At 41.5% G+C, this 22,179-nt stretch overlaps 1 protein-coding gene across 4 annotated transcripts in view; it reads right to left on the reverse strand.

Annotated features, from left to right (window-relative positions):
- Nucleotides 1–754: 754 nt before the first annotated feature.
- The window catches only part of ncoa1 (nuclear receptor coactivator 1), a 41,055-nt gene continuing 19,630 nt past the window's right edge, over nucleotides 755–22,179 (reverse strand). For 2 of the 4 annotated variants that reach the window (XM_005811846.2, XM_023347295.1), the window contains exons 4-22: nucleotides 20,592–20,758; nucleotides 20,398–20,504; nucleotides 19,434–19,611; nucleotides 18,506–18,685; nucleotides 17,961–18,038; nucleotides 16,466–16,606; nucleotides 15,214–15,361; nucleotides 13,798–14,692; nucleotides 12,841–13,047; nucleotides 11,086–11,452; nucleotides 9,541–9,711; nucleotides 9,247–9,361; nucleotides 7,861–8,029; nucleotides 6,848–7,150; nucleotides 5,338–5,439; nucleotides 3,993–4,401; nucleotides 3,159–3,321; nucleotides 2,884–3,073; nucleotides 755–2,287 (exon numbers count right to left, since the gene is read on the reverse strand). In XM_005811846.2, coding sequence (XP_005811903.1) covers nucleotides 2,108–2,287; nucleotides 2,884–3,073; nucleotides 3,159–3,321; nucleotides 3,993–4,401; nucleotides 5,338–5,439; nucleotides 6,848–7,150; nucleotides 7,861–8,029; nucleotides 9,247–9,361; nucleotides 9,541–9,711; nucleotides 11,086–11,452; nucleotides 12,841–13,047; nucleotides 13,798–14,692; nucleotides 15,214–15,361; nucleotides 16,466–16,606; nucleotides 17,961–18,038; nucleotides 18,506–18,685; nucleotides 19,434–19,611; nucleotides 20,398–20,504; nucleotides 20,592–20,758 — 4,270 coding nt within the window. In that variant the 3' untranslated portion in view covers nucleotides 755–2,107. The remainder of the gene's footprint in view (nucleotides 2,288–2,883; nucleotides 3,074–3,158; nucleotides 3,322–3,992; nucleotides 4,402–5,337; nucleotides 5,440–6,847; nucleotides 7,151–7,860; nucleotides 8,030–9,246; nucleotides 9,362–9,540; nucleotides 9,712–11,085; nucleotides 11,453–12,840; nucleotides 13,048–13,797; nucleotides 14,693–15,213; nucleotides 15,362–16,465; nucleotides 16,607–17,960; nucleotides 18,039–18,505; nucleotides 18,686–19,433; nucleotides 19,612–20,397; nucleotides 20,505–20,591; nucleotides 20,759–22,179) is intronic. The other 2 variants (XM_023347298.1, XM_023347297.1) reach the window with 2 other exon arrangements.

The following is a 22,179-nucleotide window of genomic DNA, read 5'->3' on the forward strand; positions in this document are numbered from 1 at the left end:
ATCATTATGTAAGTTTTGCATAATATTTCAGGGTTTAAAAGTCGCAATTCACCTAATTATCTGAAATAGCTTGGAATTGGAGTAAAAGTTTATTTTTTATCGCATGAATGTGACGCCTCTTACCTCCAATCCATCAGGAGAGAAAGGAAGAGAAATAATAATTCACTAATTTTCCACTGGATGCTTCCAGATTCATTTGAGTATAAAATGAAAACTGCATTTTTATTTTTCTACTTCTGCAACAATTTAAGATATTTAAAGGCAATGTCTCAGCAGAGATGTTTTCATATAACAAAAAGTGGATTTTCTTCCTTATTTTAAATCCTTATGTCTGTTATGACTTTGAGAGACAGTGTATGACCGATCAACAGTAGTCAACAGAAAACTGTACATGTGAGCAGCCAGCGGAGTGACGTCATCAGAGGCGGAGGGAGAGGAATTCCCGATTGGATGAACACGGTTTAAACAGGAGCAAAGCTCGATTCAAATTCCTGACATATTTAAATTAATCACCAATCACAAATCTTTGTTAGGAAGTTCTAACGCTAAAGCCTCTACTTAAATTTCATTATATATGGGAACAATAACGGAAAGCGCGTCATTTGCTGCGCCACGGGGCAGCAAACGATGCGACTTGGGCTATTATTATAATTTTTATACAATGGTTACAAACAAATGTGCTGTTTTTGTACAAAAACAGGAGAAAGCAAAATAAAAATGGCTAACTAGCTCCCTGGAAAATAAAACTATTCATGTTTGAAAAAAAAAAAAAAAGGGAGCCACTAATATCTAATTTTTTTCAAAGTCAAATTGCTTAAAATTTCACATTTTTAGAAGCTGGAATAACTTCCTCCTCCACTGCAACATGTAGCTGTGTCACAATATGTCAAAAAAATCTCAAAAATGAGCAGACATTATTAGAACTTATTTAAATCTAATAAAAAATAAAATAAAATAAATGGATCGAATCAAATTATACATTTTTCTTTTTCTGAGTATTCAATTAATTACATTTCTTTTTATCTCAAAAGGAAAGCAGTTACAAGATAATAGGTTAGCTCACCCCCAAAGTCTTTGTCCTTCTGTAATGTACAAATACTACCCGCCTGCATGATGCACGTGGCAAACAACACTGATAGGCTGAGAGGAACCGTGAAAGAGAACGAGAGGAGGAGAGGACTTCTGGATTCACATCTGCTGAGGTGAGGCTAAAATGTGACGGACAAGAGTTAAATAATCATAACAGTCTGTTTTTATACTCTGACAGAAATAAAAAATAAAGAAAGACATCTAAGTTCAAAACTGAGCAGCATCCCCTCTGACTCCCATTCATCTGTCCGTCCCGGTTGGTGTCAAAGCTTGTTCTGGAGGTCGTAATGATGATGATGATGACGGAGAGAGAGCAGATTTTTTTTTTTTAAACAACCCAAAACATAAAAAATAAAACCAGAATAGAAAAAAAAAGAAGAAGCAGAGCTTGGGAGAAACTCACACTTCCACCAGGCACTGCAGCAGATAGAGAGGACCAGTCCCAGAACCAGCTGATACTGAGCTTCTATCCCACAATGCCGCTGAGGTCTGAAACCTTAACATTCCCACATCGCTGAGAGAGAAAGAGACGAACGGAAACGAGACAAACAAAGGGAGATAAAAAGCCAGAGGTGCTGTGGATGTGCGGGAGTTCCCGTCATCAAGACAGAAAAAACAAAAAAGAAATGAAGAAAGAAAGAGGAGGTCGGCCCTGATTCGACAGTGACGAAAACCTGGCAAATCTACAATGACGTCGCAGTTGTTTTGTCTTGGGTCAGGAAGCAGGAAGTAGGTCACCGAGAAATGAGCAGCAAGACAACACTGCCTTTAATAGGCTGAGGCAGACAGACAGGTTGTCAGACAGATTAGACAGGCAGGTTTAAATAACACCGCTGCTCCTTTAGGTTCTGGCCCGGTGAAGTGACCAGGCCCCTCCACCGACACCCGCTGACTCCGTCCGGTCCGTCCAAAAGGTGAGACAGAGACAGCGATGGGTCTGGTGCGCCGGCCTCCAAAGCAGCGGCGGCGGTAAAGAACAGTGGGAGGGAGCGGGAGAGCTGACGGGATGGGGCGGGCGTCACTCAGTGAGGAGCTGCTGGAGGAGGCTCTTCTGCTGGGCCTGGGTGGCCTGCGAGCCCTGGGGAACGGGGCCCTTCTGGGGAGCCGCAGCCCCCATCGAGCCCTGGTTCAGGTAGGAGTCGCTGCCGACAAGGTTTACCGTGCACTGGACGTCAGCAAACACCTGGACCTGCTGCACCTGCAGACACAAGTGCAAAGAGTTGAAAAGGAGGCTTCATGGATTGACGAGGAAGTTCAAACCATCACCATATCCCCTACTCCAACGTCTCTCTGCCCAGACAGAAATTTAAAGACGGGCAGCAAAAGTAGAGCTAGCCAACAACTGATGCTATCAGGGACATGTTACTATTGCATTTTGGCTCTGCTGCCTGGATATTATTAAATATTTTTTTATTTGAATTGACCATATCCCCTACTCCAACATCTCTCTGTCCAGACAGAGACTTAAAGAGGAGCAAGAAAATCGAAGGAAGTAGATTATCAGTGCTTGGCAACAACTGATTGTGTCATCCAGACTTGTTAACCATCGCCAACGCTGCCCTGAATTTGAGCTGCTTACAAACTGTAAGCTAGCTACAACTCTTCAGTTAGAGTCGTAGTGACGCTGATCGCAACACAGCTACACCATCTACAACCACTTTTTGAAAATACTCGGATGTTATGAGTTACAACTTTTAATTTCTAATTGGAATAACTTATGTATTTTTGAAACTGAATTCACCATATCCCCTACGCCAACATCTTTCTACCCATCAGCGTGTAGGTCTCACCAACCTGCTGGTCGCTGCACACTGAGCTGACGTTGTTGAGGTTACTGTTGCTCATCCCAACCGCCTGTCCCATTGCAGGTAAAGAGCTGACGCCGCCTGTGCCTCCAGCCATGGAGACGGTGATGCTCATGTTGTTGTACACCCCCTGCTGGCCAAACGCCTGCCCTGCACTCTGTCCTGACTGACTGAACAGGCTGTAGGAGAAGAAAGGAGTTCAGACTCTGTAATACAAGCTATAAATTCATGAGAAAAGCATCGATAATGAGAGAGAGTCCTTACCCGCCCAGGCCTGTCTGCTGCCAGCTCTTCATGTCTGGTGACTGGTAGCCAGGAGTTGGTGCCTGCTGAAGCAGGGGACTCTGGGAGGTGGAGTTCTGAGGTGATAACAATGGGCTTGTGGGGCTCATCTCAGGAGGAAATGGGGGATCTTGTTGCACCGCAGCTGTAGCAAAGAAACCGTTTCATCACAAAACTGGAATCCAGCTGTTTTAAACTGCTTAAGACAGAGTGGCTGTCTAAAATGACTGTTTACAAAATATATCTTTATTGTGTCTGGAACTTATTGTTTTTCTTTCAAGATATATTTCTATCTCAAAATATTAAAACATTTTCAGAATCAAATCTCAGACAAGTTTTTTGGAGGATTTTCAAAGTGTAAATGCAATATTTAACTTTTTAAGACATTTAAAAGCATATAGGTTGTAAATATGGAGGCTGAAGAAACATGAAATAAGAATGGAGAGATGCAAAAATGATCAAACAGAGGAATGGATAAAGCATACATAGAAGGAAATGAATGTTGGACAAAAGGAGAGAAAGAAAGAGATGAATATCAGAATAAAAAAGCAAGAAAGAAATATTTGACAAAGGGACAGAAAGAAAAAGACAAATATTGGACAAAAGAATAGAAAGAAAGACATGAAAATTTGACAAAAGGGTTTCTAGCTGGCTACTAGACAGATGTATGTTAGATGAACTTGGATGAATGAAGCGATTGACGGATGTATGAAATAGTCTGTAAATTATCTTTTCCCATGTTTGGTCTTCAGGTCCCGACCGTAACCCATTAGATGAACCCTGAACTCCTTAATATCCCAGCTTCCTTGAACTCACCAGATCCTCCAAACTGCTGAAACAGCCCTTGCTGCATCGTCGGGTTCCCGGCGGCATCAAACTGGCCCTGTAAGCCACCCAGCAGCGACTGGTTGCTCAGGGGCCCCCTGGCGGACATCTTGGTGTCCAACGGGGCCCCCGGAGAGGAGCTGAAGTGACTCGGTGAGGTAGGGGTGCTGCCTGCCATCGGGGCAAACCCCGGCGGGAAGCTGAACTGCTGCTGAGACGTCGTCGGGGGGCCTTTTGGTGCCCTGGGGGTTCCCGGGCCCCCGGCCAGCGCGCCCGCCACCATGTTCTGTCTCATGAGCCTGACCTTGTGCTGGAGGAGCTGCTGCTGCTGCTGCCGGTGGTGGATGCTGTAGAGCTCCCTCTGACGCTGCGCTAGCATCTGGGCATTCAGCGGCGGCTGCTAAAGCAATTTACAACACAACAAATTTAGCTTCTACAAACCTAATTTGTCCCAAAAGTTTTTGCACTACAAAACACAAAATATTACAAAGTTATTTTGGTAAAGTTTGTAGAGAAGATATGTGAATAAGCTTGAAATGAGACCAAAGTAACTTAAAAGCATCTTTCCAGCAAGATATAAGAGGTTGTTTTAAGTCAGTAAGAGGAGAAAGTTCAAACTTCCATCATATCCCCTACTTCAACATCTCTCATCTCACTTAAAGAAGGGCAACAAAAGCAAATAGGGTGGATTAGCAGTGCTTGCCAACAGCTGATACTGTCATCACAGACATGCTACTATTAAATTTCACCTCTACTTCTCGGATATTTTAAATTATATTTAATTTGAACTGAACATATCCCCTACTCCAACATCTCTCTGCAAAGACAGAGATTTAGGGAGCAGCATCAAAAGCATATGAGTTGGATTAGCAGAACTTGCCAACAGGACATATTACTGTAGAATTTTGCCTCTGCTACCCAGATATTATAAATTATATTTGAATTTGAATTGACCATATTGTCAAAAATAAATAAACTTTACATTCTAATGAACATTTAACACTGGAACTGTAAGAAATTCTAAATATCCAAAATAAATAAACAAAATAACAGAAGCAACAAATAAAATTAAACGTAAAGAAAAAAACTGAGCTCTTCTGCATTGTCCCAGTGCTAACTAGGAACAACTAATCAGAGCCAGGAGGCGGGTCTTAGCGCTGTCAATCACCCTCCATCCCTTGCTCTCTTCTACACTGCAGCTAGCAAAGTGTGTTGTGAATGCTAAGGCTGGTCAGCATGGCCACTAATGATGACAGATAAACACTGTGCTGTTTCTACGCCATTAGTACATTTAGCTGCAGTTTTTATTTTTTAGAGAGATAATGTCCTGACTGACCTGTGAGGACATTTGGGGTAACTGGACCGCCTGTCGGACCCCCATGTTCACTTGCTGGGATCCTCCTGGAAATGAATTCATGGCTGCCAGTCGGTTCTGGAGCTGGAAATAAAAAGAAAGAAGAAATTTGTCTATTAAAGGTGAACTATTTTGCTTCCTTGAACAGGTTAGGATAGGCCTCTGGGCTAAACAAAACATTCTACATTTACATTTTTGTGCACAAATTGTCAGATAAGATTTTAATTTAGTCAGTTCTGCATATTTTAAGCTGTTTTATTGCTCTGTTACTTTAAATCAAAATAAGTTGCTGCTGGCCTCCCCCCCAAAATCTAAGTTTACACTCACACATGAAAATGGTTGCAAACAGATGCACAATTATACAACTGTAGATCTTTGAAAAGCAGAAGTGGAGCCTCCTGCAAAGCCAACCTCCTACCATCTGGTTTCTGCATGGTAGGTTGATTTTTTCCTAGTAGACATTGTACAACTCATACAGCAGTAAAACCAGCTGACCAAACATGCTGGAGCTCTGCTGGGGTTGCTAGGTGACGGCCGTAAGTCTTTTGAGGTTGCTAGGCAACTGCACAGTGCACACAGAATGTGACTTAACAATAGGAAGGTTTTTGAAACGGCTCATTTTCCAGACACCAAAAAGACATTAACTTGTTGCCAAAAAATATCAAGGTGGTTTTCATTTTAAGTGTTAGGGCAATTTTAAGAAGTAGAGAGCCAAAAGAAAGTACAATAATGCGTGTAATATGAATTTTACACAATTGGTACCCTTTAAAACTACAACTTTAACAAAAAGTATCAGATTTGTATCATTAGAAAAATTCTTAAACCATCTTGCATCTTGTTCTTCCACTCCACAATAACATCACATAAAATCTGCATAAAATACAATAAAGTTTTAGGTTGTAAATTGACAAAATGTGAAACGACAGAAGAGGTATAAATACTTTAGGAAGTACGTTTACTCGGACGCCTTCGTTTAGAAGCAAAAAAAACTAGAATAATCTTACAGGAAGTTCACTGCCAGGAAAGCATTTATTACCAAAAATGTCTCTCTGTGTGTTTGTTTTTTTAAACTGTTTTTAGAGGGAGCAGAGACCCAATGGAAGTATAAAAACGGGCAAAATGTGAAGTTTGCATAATAGGTCCTCTTCAAAATAAATAAGTAAAGAGTCCGACAGGATGAGATGGATATTAGTGAGGCTGGAAGTGGAGCTCTCTCTAAGAGCTTCTTAATCAATATGAGGAGAAGAAAGGAGACTCGTCGTGATGAAGTGTGACTCAGACGGACGCAAAGGGCAGCAAATCAATACCACCGAAAGAAGTACGAGTGTTTCTGTCTGACTCTCGTTACGGATAACACTTTGTCCTTTTGTTAACAGCACTACAACCGTAAATAAATTACATCCATAATGTTTCTATGCATTAGGCACAGAAGTGACTCAAGACATTAAAAGCACTGAATCGATAGACGCAGCATAAGCAGCAACAGTCTCACCTGCTGCGGGCCCTGCAGTCTCTGCTGCAGCTGCAGCCGCAGTTGGTTGGGCGGCAGCCTGAGTTGGGGGCCCATTCCCTGCGGTCTGGTCATGCCAGGCCTCAGCCCCATGGGGAAGGCCCCGCGGGGGGCTCCGAATGTCACGCCCTGCTGCCCCACCGCGGCCAGCTCTGGAGGAAATGGAGCCTGTGAAGCTGGAGGGAACTGGGAGGTGTAGGAGAGCAGTTTGGGGTCCATGGAAACCGGGGTGGCAGTGGATTGCTGGGGTGGGAAATTTTGGGGGAAAGGGTCAAAGCAGCCACCCTACGGGGGGGGAAACGGCATTTATTATGATTAAACCATGTATTCAACTGCTACCTTGAAAGAATTAAGAAAAAACAGAATATAGTTAAATATTTTCTCTAGGAAATAAGTTGTAAACACAATACTGACTGAAATAGCCTTAAAAATCTTAAATTTGGGTTCTGTCCAGGTGATAGAAGGCTGACTTTGTAACAGTCTTTATGTGGCTCTGAAGGTTCAGAGATTTCGGGCCTGATCTCTAGTTTCCAGCTGTAATAACTGAAGGTGTGTGCTGACACTTTAGGTAAATTATCTTCCTGCTCAGATTAAATGCCAGAAGACTAAAAAAAATCTCTAAAAGACATTTTCTGCCATTTAGCAAATAATGTTGGTAATTCTAACTGACTTAAAACAAGTTTAGTCTGATTTCACTTCAGTCAGTCAGAAAAAAATGAATCTGTCCTTTTGAGAGGCATATGAACTGTTTAAGTTAGGCTTCTAATCAAACAGACTGAATTTTGTTACCAAACTGTGCAGTTTGAATATCAAGAACATTATGCAGAAATCAAAACTGAAATTCAGGCATTTTCAAGGATTTTCACCACCGGTTCAAACCCTGAAGCTGACCCTCTGTGGATTAAAGATACCTAACAAATACCCACTTCCCAAAGTTTTTATTTCCTCCATTTTCTGCATCTTTTCCAGCCAATCCAAGGTGCTTACTGGGTTACCTGAACCAGTTTGTCGATACCCAGGGCCTTGTCCAGTTCGGCCAGTTCACTCTCGTCCGTCCCGCTCAGGAAGGACACGAGCTGCTCGATCAGAGCCTTCTCATCGTTTCGGGCTTCAGGCGTGGTCGGCGGGCCCAGCTCTTCGTCCAGCGTGCACGGCACACGCTGTCTGCTCCCGGAAACAGAATCAGATTACATCATGCAGCCTAATACTAGCTAAAAACCATTAGAGTTCAATATCATCAGCATAGAAATGATAAAGACACTTCAGAAAAATCCACGATTATTTGGCCCAATGAGGGAAAATACACCACAGAAGGAGAATAAGTCCTAATAGGAATAAGTGATTAAGTTTGGTTTATTTGTGTAACAAACTGGAATAAAACTATTGATATTCCAGTTATTATTAATAAAAGGCAGCTCTTTATGAATGGGTTTTCTAGTTTTGATTTAAAGAAACTCAGTCTTTTGGCTGTTATACAGATTTCTGGAAGTTTGTTGCAGATCTGTGGTGCATAGAAGCTGAATGCTGTTTCTCCATGTTTGGTTCTGGAGATGCAGACCAGAACCAGAAGACCTGAGCGGTCTGCAAGGTTGAACCAATAACAGGACTTTGAAGGGGCAGTATTATTATGCTTGATTTTATAGCACAATCAAGTGAATATGTTGCCTTCAGTTGTTATAAAAATGCTGCATATTAAATATGATTTGAAGTCGTAATTTAACACACTGAAATTGGGCCTCTGTCTCTTTAAGAACCTGCTGCTCTTTCTGAAGCTCCGCCTCCAGGAAGTCATCACAACATGGCTCCTTTATTAACCTTTTAATAATGTTTTTAAAAGCGTTCTGAGAAGTATAATGATGAGCTCACCAGATGGGCAGTTGTTTGCCAATTGCTGCTGGCTAGTCTGAAGGAGCTGAGTGGGGGAAACGTCGGAGGGCTGCTCTGAGGCAAAAGCGTGGAAACTGTTTCTCTACATCTTTCTGAGACATCATAATGTAAAGTCGAGTATCATCTGGACAGCTGTGATACCTAATCTTATTACTTTTTATAATATGACTTAGTAGGAGCATGTAGGTACTAAATAAGAGGGGTCCAAGAAAGAACCTTGGGGTACTCCACATGTAATTCTTTTCAACACCGATGAAAAATTAACTATTAACACAAGAAAGTTCTTTAAGTTTGAACCAGTTAAGTACTTCAACCAGAGAGTCGCTTCAAAAATATGGTGAAAAGTGTCAAGTGTCAAAGTGGATGGACATTAAGAAGCTATTTAACGTTGATCAACATCGAATGTTCAGGCAGAAATATTGGAGTAAAACTCCTGTAGACACAAAGCTGTTAATTAAAATACTACAACAAACTGTGTCAATACTTGCACTTACTCTTGTGGTGACGCTAATGAGGATTGTAAAGGAGTTCCATGTCCATCAAAAGACAAAGTGTCAGTCAGAGCCAGAGGCTGGAACTGGGAATCTCCCACATCCATCTTCGTCAGCCCTGGAGAAGAATTTCATAACTTTTATCTGATGGTAAGATCTGGCTGTCAGACAGCTGGAACAGATTCAAGTATGTAACAGATTATAGAAAATTGGCAAAGAAAGTGAAAGTTTCTCTTCATTTGATATTAGTTAAATTGTGTTTTTATCATTTTAACTGGTTCTTTAGTTCTTCTGTACCAGTACTCGGAGCAAAAGGGTTGATGACTTCGGTCTCTGGAAAAGGACTGCTATCCTTGGGGGTCTGGAAGAGGTCTCCCTGTTGTTGGCTTGGAGTGGCAGGGTTGCAAAAATCAAACGATGGCTGTGTCTGGAGGCTGCAGCCTGAGGTCGGGACGCCATCAACAAGTCCTGAAACCAGAACACAAAGGTCAAGAGGTCACAGCGGACTGTTTAGTCCGCTTTATCTAGCTCTGGTTTGTTTGCCGAGAAAGTCTGGTTCATTTGGGGAGGTGTGAATGCTAATCGAACTCTGATGTGGACCAAAAAAGCAAACACTGACGGGGTTCGAATGCAGATGTGAATGCCAAGTGAACCGGAAACCGCTCCACAAGCAGGAAGCAAACTATAGCACTGGGCATTCTGGGTAAATACAACCAAAAAACCTGCTAGCCTAGCGCTAGCGGGAGAAACGTCTCATGGTGTTTTACCAAAATCTAAAGATCTGATGGCACTCCATTTTTGTTTTCACTTCACGAAGAACGACGTTGCACTCATTGTCGTCAGAGGTTTTTATGTTGTTTCCTTCAGTGCAGCGCCCCCACAGGCGAGGAGGGGAACAGGTTTTTAATTAGTTTGGATTGTTTGACTTAGTGCAGAGTGAAAACAAACCACATCAGCTAAAAATGTAATAAATGCTGCAATTTTGTTCCCCATTTGAACAAAATGTATCAGGTGTGAAAACACACTAAAAATATTTTTAAAAGTCCTGGAGACTGGAGGAAACCAGGGAAAATCATGACCAACATAATTCTTCTTGCAGTCAAAAATGTTAAGGACAAGACAAAGGACTTATAACTCACCCTATTTAATAAGAAGCACCACGTCTATGTACAGACTTTTGCTGTGGTTACATCAAATTTTATTTAATTTATTAAACTTGGCTAAATGTACTAAGTTTTTTGAAAAAAGTGAATCAAAACTTTCTTACAACAGAATAAATTTGTTCAATCAAGCCTAGGCCTGTCTCAATAAATCAATTAATCACATGATAAATTAAAACAAACTCAATAATTTCCATTTGCATGATTTCTTTGTTTTCTATCTTTCTAACAAAAACTGGATGATAAAAGTTTTCTGTTTGGTACTTTGGTTAACTATTTTGTTTCGAGACTTCATAATTAATTTTATTTGTTGCTTCTGTTGTTTAGTTTATTTATTCTGGATATTTGAAATGTCTTCCAGTTCCGGGGTTAAACATTCATAAGAATTTAAAGTTTATTGATCTTTAAAAATGTGTTCTTCCATTATGATGCCATTGCCATTATATTATTTGAAAATGGTTTCAAAGTAACAATTTTATCATTTATCGCAATAAATTCTGGGACAATAAATCGTCCAGCAAAATTTGTTTCTGTGTGTAAGGCTAGATACATTTTCTTTTAAATGCAAAATCATTTTAAAGTTTTGGATCTAAAATGAGTAAATATTCATTTTATGAAAACAAAAAAAAAAACTGCTTGACTTCATATTTTGTTGACCTTTGACACAAAGTGAGGGCTGTACCTCTGTTCGGAGTCCCTGGCGGCTCTCTCTTCACATTTACATTGCGGGGAGTGCAAACCTCACCGGGCTGCAGGTGAGTGGGGGACTGCAGGTGAGTGGGGGACTGCAGCTTGACCTGGTGGGACGGGGAGTGCAGCTGTGGCGACGGGGATTGCAGCTGGGGGACAGACTGAGGCTGGGACAGGGGCGACTGGAGGTGAGGCACTGGGGACTGGAGAAGAGCTGGGAGCTGCGTGGAGGGAGAGTGGAGCTGTGCGCCTCCGCCGGGATTCACAGACTCCTCGCTGCCCTGTTTGGCTCCGAGCGGACCTCTGAGGCCGGGCAGAAGCTGGCTGAGAGCGTCCGGATCAGCAGGTCCAATAGGTAACTACAGACAGGAGGAAACACGGCAAATCTAAACATTTGGACAGGTGGGAAAATGGTAACACTTTATTTAAAGGGGTGAGCCCGACATAAACATGAAGGAGTCGTTGTGAATGTTTCCAACTGTTGTCATGAGTTTTAATCCAATAAATACTGAACTTTTTATGCAACTTTTAATTCAACTCTGGATTAGAATGTAACCGTTTCCAGAATATTGCAAAGTTGAGCGTTTTAATGCAACTTTGCATTAAAAGTGTCATTACTTAACAAATACAAAGTTTACACTTTTAATATCTTTTAAATGCAACTTTAAATTTGCTTTAAAATCTAATTAATTACAGAATATTGCAAAGTTGATACTTTTAATGGAATTTTTAAAGAAATTTTGCATCAAAAAAGTTTATTTTCTGAAGTTTTTACAGAATATTACAAAGTTTAAACTTTTAAAATACTTTTAATGCAAGTTTCTATGAAACTTTGCAAAAAAAAAGAGTCATTATTTACCAAATAATGCAAAGTTGCCACTGTCAGTTTTATGCACACGACTTCATATACAGTGTTACCATGCGAGTTAAAGGATTGGCTTCCAAAGTCCATGAAAACAAACAATGGTCTTTGTTTTTATGGAAACGTCCCAGAAGGAAATGTTCCTATCAGTCGCAGCCTTTCTGCAAACTCTTCACACGGAGAAATGACTCATCATGCCGTCGTTAACTGGATCCAGACACGAACAGGTAGTTGTGTAATTTAGTTTGATTTAATGGCTGCTGATATCGTTTTATGAATAAACTGCCCCTTCGTACTGATCTACAGGAAATATAAACAGTTCCAGAGAGTGAATCCTGTATCTTATACATATAAATGATGAAAACGTGATTCCAATTTTTGCAGATACCAATTCTTTTGTCTGGAATGTTGGTAAATATAGCAAGAAAGTAGCTGAGTTGGTAACAGCTACTGTTAACTGGAAACATGCAGACAGGACACGTCAGTTAAACCTCTCGCACTGCAGCGCAGAAGACAACTGTGGTTCATTTTTAGACTTTTGCCAAAGTAGCTAAGATTGGCTTCACATGCAAGTATCGGCTGATCACTGATCTCCCAAAATTAAGAAAATCGGGGACGAATTATTGGTGCAACCTTAATGAAAACCCAATGGAAAATAAGCATATTTATAGAAAGTTGAGTGGAAGAAAAAAGTGCACTCAAGTATTAGTGGGAGACTCCTCAGTGGTCCAAAGTCCTCTTTTCAGATGATAAATGACTATCAGAAAATAATAAGAGAGGCATAAAATAAAGATAAGTGGAATCTGACAGGATGAAATGGGAGGAGATGAAACGTGAAAGAAGAGCGATAAATGTGTCGAGTGTTGATTTTAGGCTGAAGCGTACCGTGGAGTCTCTGCGGTTCTCTCCCAGAAGACTGGATTTGGGGCTGGCGCCAGCCGAGCCGACAGGGACTCCTGGTAGTTTGGGCGTCCCGCCGGCTGGGATGGACGAACCCGAGCAGGTGAGGCCGTCGCCACTGGCTCTCTTCTCCACCTTCACTCGGACCGTCTGGAGGCTCAGGGCTGACGGAGGGGGAAGGTCGCCCAAGTCCTTCACAGACACATTTGGTTAGAATTAGGGCTGAAACCAACAATTATGTTAGTAATTAAATAATCTAACAATTATTAAGACGATTAATTTGGCAGTTACTCCATTATTGTGACGATTAATCAATTATTTTGATGATTAATCACTCACAATTTGATAAATAACGATTAATCTGTTAATCATTCTGACAACTAACTGATTACTCCGATGATTAATTGATTACTCTACAATTAATTTGTCAGTTAAGTGATTATTCTGTTGATTAATCGGATAAAAATAGAAATATTCTGTATATTTTTTATGTAAGCCTTTTCATACAATATTATAAATACACAATTTGTTGATTATTTTTGGATTAGTTGATTAATAACTGGATGGCAAAAGGTACTGATCAGGAGAATAAATTGTATAATTTGTACCAGGTGAGGTTAGACCTATGCCACTTGAGGAGTTTTTGGTTCACCATATTTACAGAAAATTTATTTTTTATGTCAAATGCAAAAGGTTTATATTTTTTTATATTTTTTGTATAGCTGTTTTAGTTACTGCTCTGAGTGGATTGTTCTTTCAGCATATGGACTTTTTTGAGTCTGTATACTAAAGTTGACGATTAATCGATTACTAAATTAGTTGACGATCATTTCAATAAATGATTAATCATGATTCATTTGATTAATCGTTCCAGCTCTTGTTAGAATCAGCATTTTTTGAGATACTGTTGGTGAAAGAGATTAAGAAATGAATGAAAATCACCTTTTCGTCTGTATCCAGGAGAAATCGCAGTAACTGGTGGTCCTGCGGTTCTCTGGAGTTGGACTTGTGGGACGCTGTGCTCAGCGCCGGACTGACTGGCGGCTCCTTCTTGATCTCAACTTCATTTTTATTCCCTCCGTCCTCTGCGGCGGCGGTGGAGGCGGCGTCGTTGGGACTACTGTCCTGGAGCAGCCGGTGCAGGATCTTGTGCCGCTCCGTCAGACTGCTGTGGGAAGCGGGGCACTGAGGACCCAGGGAGGGGTGAGGAGGATGAGGTGATGAGTTGTTGTTGTTGGATTCAGCTCCTGTGACACTGCTGTCCAGGAGCTGGTTGAGTCTGGGGTTCCCCAGTGGTGAGGCAGATGGAAGGGGGGCCTTATTCGAGTCCTCTCCCCCGTCTCCCGCTCCCTTTTGGGGCTTTGCCGACAGCGGGCGAGTGGAGGAGCCGGTGGGCATACTGGCTTGTCTCTGAAGTCCAGGAGACGACAGGGGGAAAGAGCCTGCCGACCCACCGCTGCTCAGTGCCCCCGATGGGGACTGGAGCCCCGGCGTGGAGGGGGAGAAGGGGTTCCCCGGGACCCGAGGGCTTCCCCCCAACCCAGGACTGGCTCGCGGCATCCTGGGCGACATAAACGAGGTAGAGGTGGCTGTGTGAGGGCTGCTGAGAGCCGAGGGACTGCTGACCTCCTGGGGGCAGTTCGTCCGGTTGGGCGTCAGGTAGCCTGTTGGTGTGGAGGGGTTGTGTCCGCTGTTGTTGGCGTGAAGGACAGAGCCTTGGTTTGAGTTACTGCCGGGGGGGAGCGAAGGGGACCGGGACGGGGTGTGAGCAATACTGCTGGGGGTTGGAGGAAGGCTGGGGTTAGTGTTTTCCTGAGAGCTAGCAGTGTTGTGTTCCCTGAGAGAGTGAGAGAGAGAGAGATGATGATGGCGAGAATAAACTCTACACCAAACTCATAAAAGAACAGATTTGATACGGATCTACAAGAAAATAGGTTTTATTGACGCAGATTTTGATGTTTTCTTAACTTAAATAGCCTCGCAGAAAATAGCCTTTTTGCACAAGCTGTAGAATGTGTGATTTTCTTACCCAATTACTTGATTAATCATCAGATTAATCAAGCAATCGTGATTGATTGCTCATGGTTGATTGCGTGGTTGATTGCTTGACCACCGATTGATTGCAATCGGTGGTCAATCGGTGCAATTGATTGCAATCAATTGCACCGATTGCACCTAACCCCTAACCCTATATCAAGCAACCTTGATTAATCTGAACCTTTTCAAATTTTTAAAAATCCAAATATCTTTCGCCTTTAACTGTCTTTTGTTTGGAAAATGGTATAAAACATTAAGAAAATCCACAGGATTTGTATTTTTCAGCAGGAAAACTTTTGATGATTCGTGTCAGTAGGATACCTGTCAATAGTGTGGATGCCCATGATGAAGGGCTGTACGTCGGGTTTTGGTGGGCAGCAGAACTTGCAGCGAGTCTGAGCGCTGAGCGGCGTCCCGTCACTTAACGTGAATCGGTACAGAGGGCTGACGGCGGTGCCGTGGGCCATCACTGACAGACACAGAAAAACGTTAAACTACACGATCATCTCTAAGTTTACCAACATGTTTTTGTTTTTTTCTCCGAAGAGTTTTTGCGGCGCTAGTGGCTCGTATTTTTTCGACAGTAGGCAGACAGGAAGGAGGGAGAGGAGAGGGGGGAAGACATGCGGCAAAGGTAATCGGGACCAGGAGTCGAACTCGCGACATCCGCGACGAGGACTAAGGCCTCCAAACATGGGGCGTGCTAACCCGCTGCGCCACCACAGCACGCCCCAAGTTTACCAACATGTTTATCCCCCAAATCTGTCTGGATATCTTTTTGTTCACATGCTTTTTCCTCCTACTCAACTTTCTCTACATTTTTACTTTTTATAAGCAAAACTCATCAAAAATACAAAAATAATTTTTCTTTCTTCTATGTTCAAAGAATCTATGCAATATATGAGTTTCACTTGTGGTATCCTTCTGCTACCACACTTTTTCCTTTCACTCAACATTTTCTAGTTCTTTATTCTCTATATTTCCATCTGTTAAGAATCTGTACAATATGAGTTTCTCTTGTGGTATTCATTTGTACTTTTTCCTTCCACTCAACTTTCTCAAAATGTTTACTTTCGAAAAGCAAAACAAATAAAATAAAAATTACAAAAAATAAATTGTTGCTATTTTTATTTTATTCCATTTCCATGTGTAAAAATCTACACAAAATGAGTTACTTGTGGTATCCATTTGTATTTTTTCCTTCCACTCAACTTCCTCTAAATCTTCATATTTTATAATAAAAATAATTAAAATTACAACCCCAATTTTTTAAAATAATTAATTTTGTTATATTTCCATGTGTAAAGAATCTACACAATATGAGTTTCACTTGTGTTATCTTTTTGGTGCCACACTTTTTCCTTTCACTCAACTCTCTCTAAATTTTTATTTTCGGTGAAACACATACTTTATTAAGTTGATAATTCCTTTTAACTCTTCATTTTGTGTCTGAAACAATCAGTCTCTAATTGATGAAGCATCTGCAACGTGATGGTTTTAGCTTTGCTGTTTACTGCTAATGAAGCTGCATGAGACGCATTTAGACGCATCAGTGGGTTTTGCTGCTGCTCACCTTCATGCAGCAGCTTCTTGGCATGCGAGGGCTCCTTTCCCTGCGGCTGAAAAAACGCGTAGATGCACTTCCTGACCAGGTCCTCCCAGCCAGGCCGGCCTGTCGCTCGCAGAGCGCTGGTTTCTATGGAGATGATCTTCCCTGGATCACAGCGACACACAAAAGATCAGTTTGAGCTGCAGCAGCCTACAAGCTGAGGTCCTTGTGCAAAATTCAAGGAAGAATCTGGAGCTCTGTGTGGTTTTCCAATTACGTGGAAGTAAGTATACTAATTTAGTGAAAAATTATGAGGATTGCGAAGTCTAATACAGACTTTCTTCGCCAATAGGGCATTGAATGTCCTTTCAGACTTATGTTCTTATTGATATTGATCACATGTCAAAATTAAGACTTTTTAAGACCAATATTAATTAAAATTTAGACCTATATCTTCACAGAAATGTACGAACTTCACCCAGCTAACTGGCCATAAATTTTTACTTAGCCATGACAGGCACAAAAAAGCCAGCTTGCTAACAAAGGTACGTTAGCAGTGAGTTATTGGTGCAACTCAAACTTTCCCTGGCAGAAAAGTCCAACAATAAAATAAAACAGAGTATGGGCGATTAAACAGTCTTGCCAAGACAAATTTAAGAGCTGTGATTAACATATTAAAGGCAAATCTGGTCTTTAATATGAATTTGAGACATTTTAAGGCTTTAAATTTAGATATTAAATTTAGTGGAGATGGCATCCTTTGTAAGAGTGATGATAGATATTATTGTTTTATTGCACAGTCCTAAGAGAACCTTTGTACGACATTGTGTTAGGGCTACTGCAGATAAAAAAAAAGAAAAGAAAAAAAAACACACAAAATGAATACATTTCTGTATTCAATTTCAGAGTTTGAAAAGTTAATAAATTACTAGAAAAATCTCATATTTTTCTTTTAATTTCAGACTTTTTCTTTTTCTTAAAACTTTAAATTTTCTGAGTTTGAAAAGTTGAAAATTTGCCAGAAAAATGTTAGAATTTTGTTTTTCAAAAACTTGGAAACATGTCAGTTTGAAAAGTCAAAATTTTCTACAAAAAATCCTCAGAAACAAAAAAATATTGAAAGAATTTATGAGTTTGAAAACATTTGAGTTTTCAATCTCACAAATCTCCATGTTTCTTCTGCCATTTTTGTTTACTTTTCAAACTCATAAATGTTCTTGTTTTTGGTGGAAATTTACTTTTTTCTTTAAACCTACAACGGCCCTAATACGTTGTTCCTTTGCTATTTACATGAAGCACAACAAAACCACTAAAACACAACAGGTCAAAGGTCATCATAGAACTTTGAGCAGAAGGAGAGATTATTGCAGAATTCACCTAAATTGAGAGAAGATTTGTCTGACTTTTAAGTAAGAATTATTGATAAATTCTAATTTATTGGCAGGGCAACATTTAGAAAAATCCAGGTGGAATAAATTGAGCGTTGTTGGGATCCTTCATACGTTGTGGGAGATTTTACCTGCCGGGTCCTGCTTTGTAATAAAAGACTCGGTGCGTGGAATCCGACAGGCGATGCAGATCAGGCAGCTTTGCAAGTCTGAAACGCAAAAAAACCCTCAAAGAAATTAATTACGTGTCAAAAGTAACTTTCTTTCAAAGGAGCAGAAGTAAAGGGGACAAATTCCTGCATTTAGACAGGAAAGGAGCCTGACAGCCTCCAAGGCCGGATCAGACCAAAATGACAAAAAGACCCAGAGAGCTGAGCAGCCAAAAATCTGCAATGCAGAAACTGCATAACAGAATTTATCAAGGCCACTGCACCAGTGGAGACGGTCTACTGATGCTCCAACCGGCAGGGCCAGAAAAACATCAAACTTCAAGAAAAACTTAAAACTTTCAACCATGGGAAAATAAAGTTGTTCCAAACCAATTATTTTTTTAAATTGGATTCATTCCTGAGATAGTCAGCATTATGGGAGTTCAGAAATTCGCAGTCAGAGAGAATCTTGTTTTGTTTAATTTGTGAAAGTTTTACTGCAGACGAAGGACGAACGGAGGACGAACCGTCTCCGTCCTCCTGGACGGGCAGCGGCTGCGACACGGTGAAGCACTGCATGATCTCATACTGCTGCCGCGCCTCCAGGTTCTCGGCGTCCGCCTCGTCCGGCGGCCGCTTCAGCATGCGACAGTTAAAAGTGTGGCTGTTCCTGCGGCCGGCTTCCTGCGGCCATGGCGCTCCGTTCACTGGCCGGGCGGAGAAACGGAGAGAAGAAGAAGAGACACTTTAAACATGAGAACAGCCAAACATCTATTTATTCATCCAGTCATCTAATATTCATTTATACAATTATCCCTCAAATTATCCATCCATCCAGTTACTCATCCATCCATCTATCCATCCAATTACTCATCCATCCATCTACCCAGTTATTAATCCATCCATCCATCCATCCATCCATCCAATTATCATCCATCATTTTCTGTATTTTGCATCCATCTAGAAAACAATATCTACAGATCAATCAACACAGATAAACTGATCCAACCTTTCGGTTTAAAGTTCTGAATATTTTAGGGCTACAAAAACTCTTCGGCTTTACCTGAAAATAACTGATCATGTAAATGTTTGAGAAACTCCACCTTTCCTAGAGGAAAAAGGCTGTTCTGCTCTAACGGCTGCAGCTGTTGGAATGAAAACACGCAGCTGTCCGACCTTGCTGTTTGCTGCACCCAGTTATCTCCATTTTCATTATAATCTCTCCTCAAGGTTGTTCTGCAAAACCAAACAGTGAAATAACTTCATCACGCTGAATGAAGGTATTGTTTCTCATTACACTCGCCCACGTTTGCTCTTCCTCTGCACAGTTTACGCCCCAAATTTACTTTGCAGCTCTGAACGGAGGCACAAAATTAACTTCATTTCACTTTTTTCTCAGCTGTTCTGCCTGTTTTTTCTTTCTTCTCCATATGAATCCAAACTTAGATCACTCACCGAGGCTTTTAGGCAGCAGATTGCGGACAAATTCATTGTGGTCTCCCACGTGGAGGATGGTGTAGACGCTCGAGTTTATCAGCTCTTCCTGGGTGTAGCCAAGGTAACCGATCACGTTCTCAGAAACGAAGACGATGCGGCCCTCGCGGTTGACCACAAAGAAGAATCCGTCCAGGGCCTGCATGAAAATTTAGACAGAGTGTGATGAAGGCAGCAGAGGAGAATCTGAGTACTTGTGCTGTTTTCACACCTGATAGTTCGGTAGAGTCGGTTCGATTGGGGATCAAAGTTTCAACATTTGTTACATTTTCAGCTGCTGCAGTTTGCTTTCATACTGCACCGTGTCAAATGAACCAAACTAATTTAAAAAGCTGTTCCCCTCCTTGCCTGTGGGGGCGCTAAGCCACAAATTACTGAAGGAAATGTACAATAAACCTCTGAATTACACACTGAGTGTGACGGTCTTCTTCACAAAATGTAAACAAAAATGGAGTAGCAACATATTTTAGCAAGTTTTTGAGAAATGTGTTCCCCTCCTCGCCTGTGGGGGCGCTACATCAAAAATCACTGAAGGAAATTACATGAAAACCTCTGAAGACGACACTGAGCGTAACTTCCTTCTTCACAAAATGTAAACAAAATGGAGTGGCATCAGATTTTAGCAAATTTTTTATCTTTGGTAAAAGAATACAAGCCATTTCTCCAGCTGGGCTAGCCTTGCACCTTTGCTTTGGTTGTATTTACCCAGAATGCCCTGCTCAGTATTTCACTTCCTGCTTTTGGAGGGATCTATCATCCGCTTGGCGTTCACATTTGCATTCGAACTGTGCCAGAGTTCACTTTCTTAGGACTGGTAACTAAGTTTGTAGGGTGACCAAAGTTTGCTTTTCGCATTAGGGTCCGATCGCACATTCCTAAACGAACCGGACTGAACTGGGCCCAGGTGAACTCATCTTCAGCTTACCTCCAGCAGCATGGGCCCCAGCGCCTCTTTCTCCACCAGACCCTGACTGCTAGAGGAGACGTCGCTCTTCTGCACGTCGTCGTCTGGAGACAGAAGAGCTGCTTTCTCTGTCAGGAGGAAAATGTTTCAGATCGATGCAGAAGCCTCTTGCTGGTCACGGTTACATAAGGTTCTAAAGCCGTGGCTCTCCTCACCCTGCTCCCGCCGTTTGATCTGCTGGATTTGGTCCACGGTGCTCCTCAGGATGTGGCACTTGTCCGGCTTGGCGCTCAGACTGGCAATGTCGCCCATGTTGGACGACACCAGCTCAGCCAGATCCTCGATGTAGCGGCACTCCAGCTCCCGCCTTCGCTTCTCCACACTGCGGCAAACAAATGAGCTGTAGGTCACGACTCCTTCACAAATCTCATTTATACATAAATAAAATAAAGTAAAGACAAGTCACAAGTCACTGAGGAATAAGTTCAAGTCAAATCAGAAGTTGTTGAAGGCCAAGTCAAGTCTCAAGTCATTTAAGTCCAAGTCCAAGTCGAGTTGCTAGCTGTTGCTAAGGACCAAGTCAAGTTTCACTTGGGCTGAATCCAAGTCAACTCAGTATTTCTTGAAGGCCTGGGGTGTTGCGGTGGCGCAGTGGTAAAGCAGAATCACATCTGGTGGCCTTAGTCCTTGATGAGGCCGTCGCAGGTTCAAGTCCTGGCCTGATGACCTTTGCCACGTCTTCCCACTCTCTCATTCCCCACTTTCCTGTCTAACCACCATAGAGCCTTATAATATATTTATATAAATATATATATCTCCAAAAACATGACTGTCAGGTTAAATTCTCCTTAGGTGCGAGTGTGTGTGCATGGTTGTCTGTCCTGTCTGTCTCTGTGTTGCCCTGGCGACCTGTCCAGGTGACCCCGTTAGCTGGAGAGGCACCAGCACCTCCCGACCCCAGTAGGAACAAGGGTGTTAGAAAATGGATGTATGGATTAAGACATTGGTAAAAGAAACGTACCAGTGCTTTGAATAACCGTATATTTGCCCATTTTCTTTAATGTCCATGTCTTTTTTTTGTTTCTTATTTTGTTGTATTGTTATATTTGTATAGTTCACTGCTTAAGTCTGAAAAATCTAAATAAATAGATTTTAAACTGTTAAACTGCATCAAAAAGCCTTCCCAGATAGCAACAGTTGATACTGTGAGATCATTGCTGATGTCCTTCCACCTTAGCAGTCCGTTAATAAACATCTATTTGCCATATTGAATCCTTTAGTTTCTGTTTAAATTAAAGAAAATTAAATAACATGACAGAATTGAGTATTTAAACATTTATCTAACATAACTTTCATGGTTTTGTGATCTGTTTGAATAGAAGCTGGACTAACGCTTCAAACATTAACTGCCCCTGCAGGCAAAAAGCTCCCTAATTACTCAATAATGAAGCTTTCAAAACGCTGCCTGTGAAAGACAGGAAGTGGGAGGAAGAGAAGTGAAAAATGGGAAGCTGGCGATAGAGCAGGAGGATGTGCTCAGACAAGAATACCCTCAATAATTCACCATCCTGCTGAGAGAAACACATGGCAAACTGCTGAGCGGGGAAAAATACTGGACAGAGGAAGATGGATGTTTGCCCGGACCGACACCACCAGTCAATTAATCTATTAGCAGTTTGGAAACAAATAATCAAAAGGGAATTTCTGAGCAGAAATGGCAAACAATTGATTTTTGACAGGATTACTAGAAGGGAAACTAGCAGGGTATTGATTACTTTTGATATTTTTATCTGTTGAGAAAAA

The sequence above is a fragment of the Xiphophorus maculatus genome, chromosome 15 (genome assembly GCF_002775205.1).
Source record: "Xiphophorus maculatus strain JP 163 A chromosome 15, X_maculatus-5.0-male, whole genome shotgun sequence".
In the NCBI taxonomy this organism is placed as follows: Eukaryota; Metazoa; Chordata; class Actinopteri; order Cyprinodontiformes; family Poeciliidae; genus Xiphophorus; species Xiphophorus maculatus.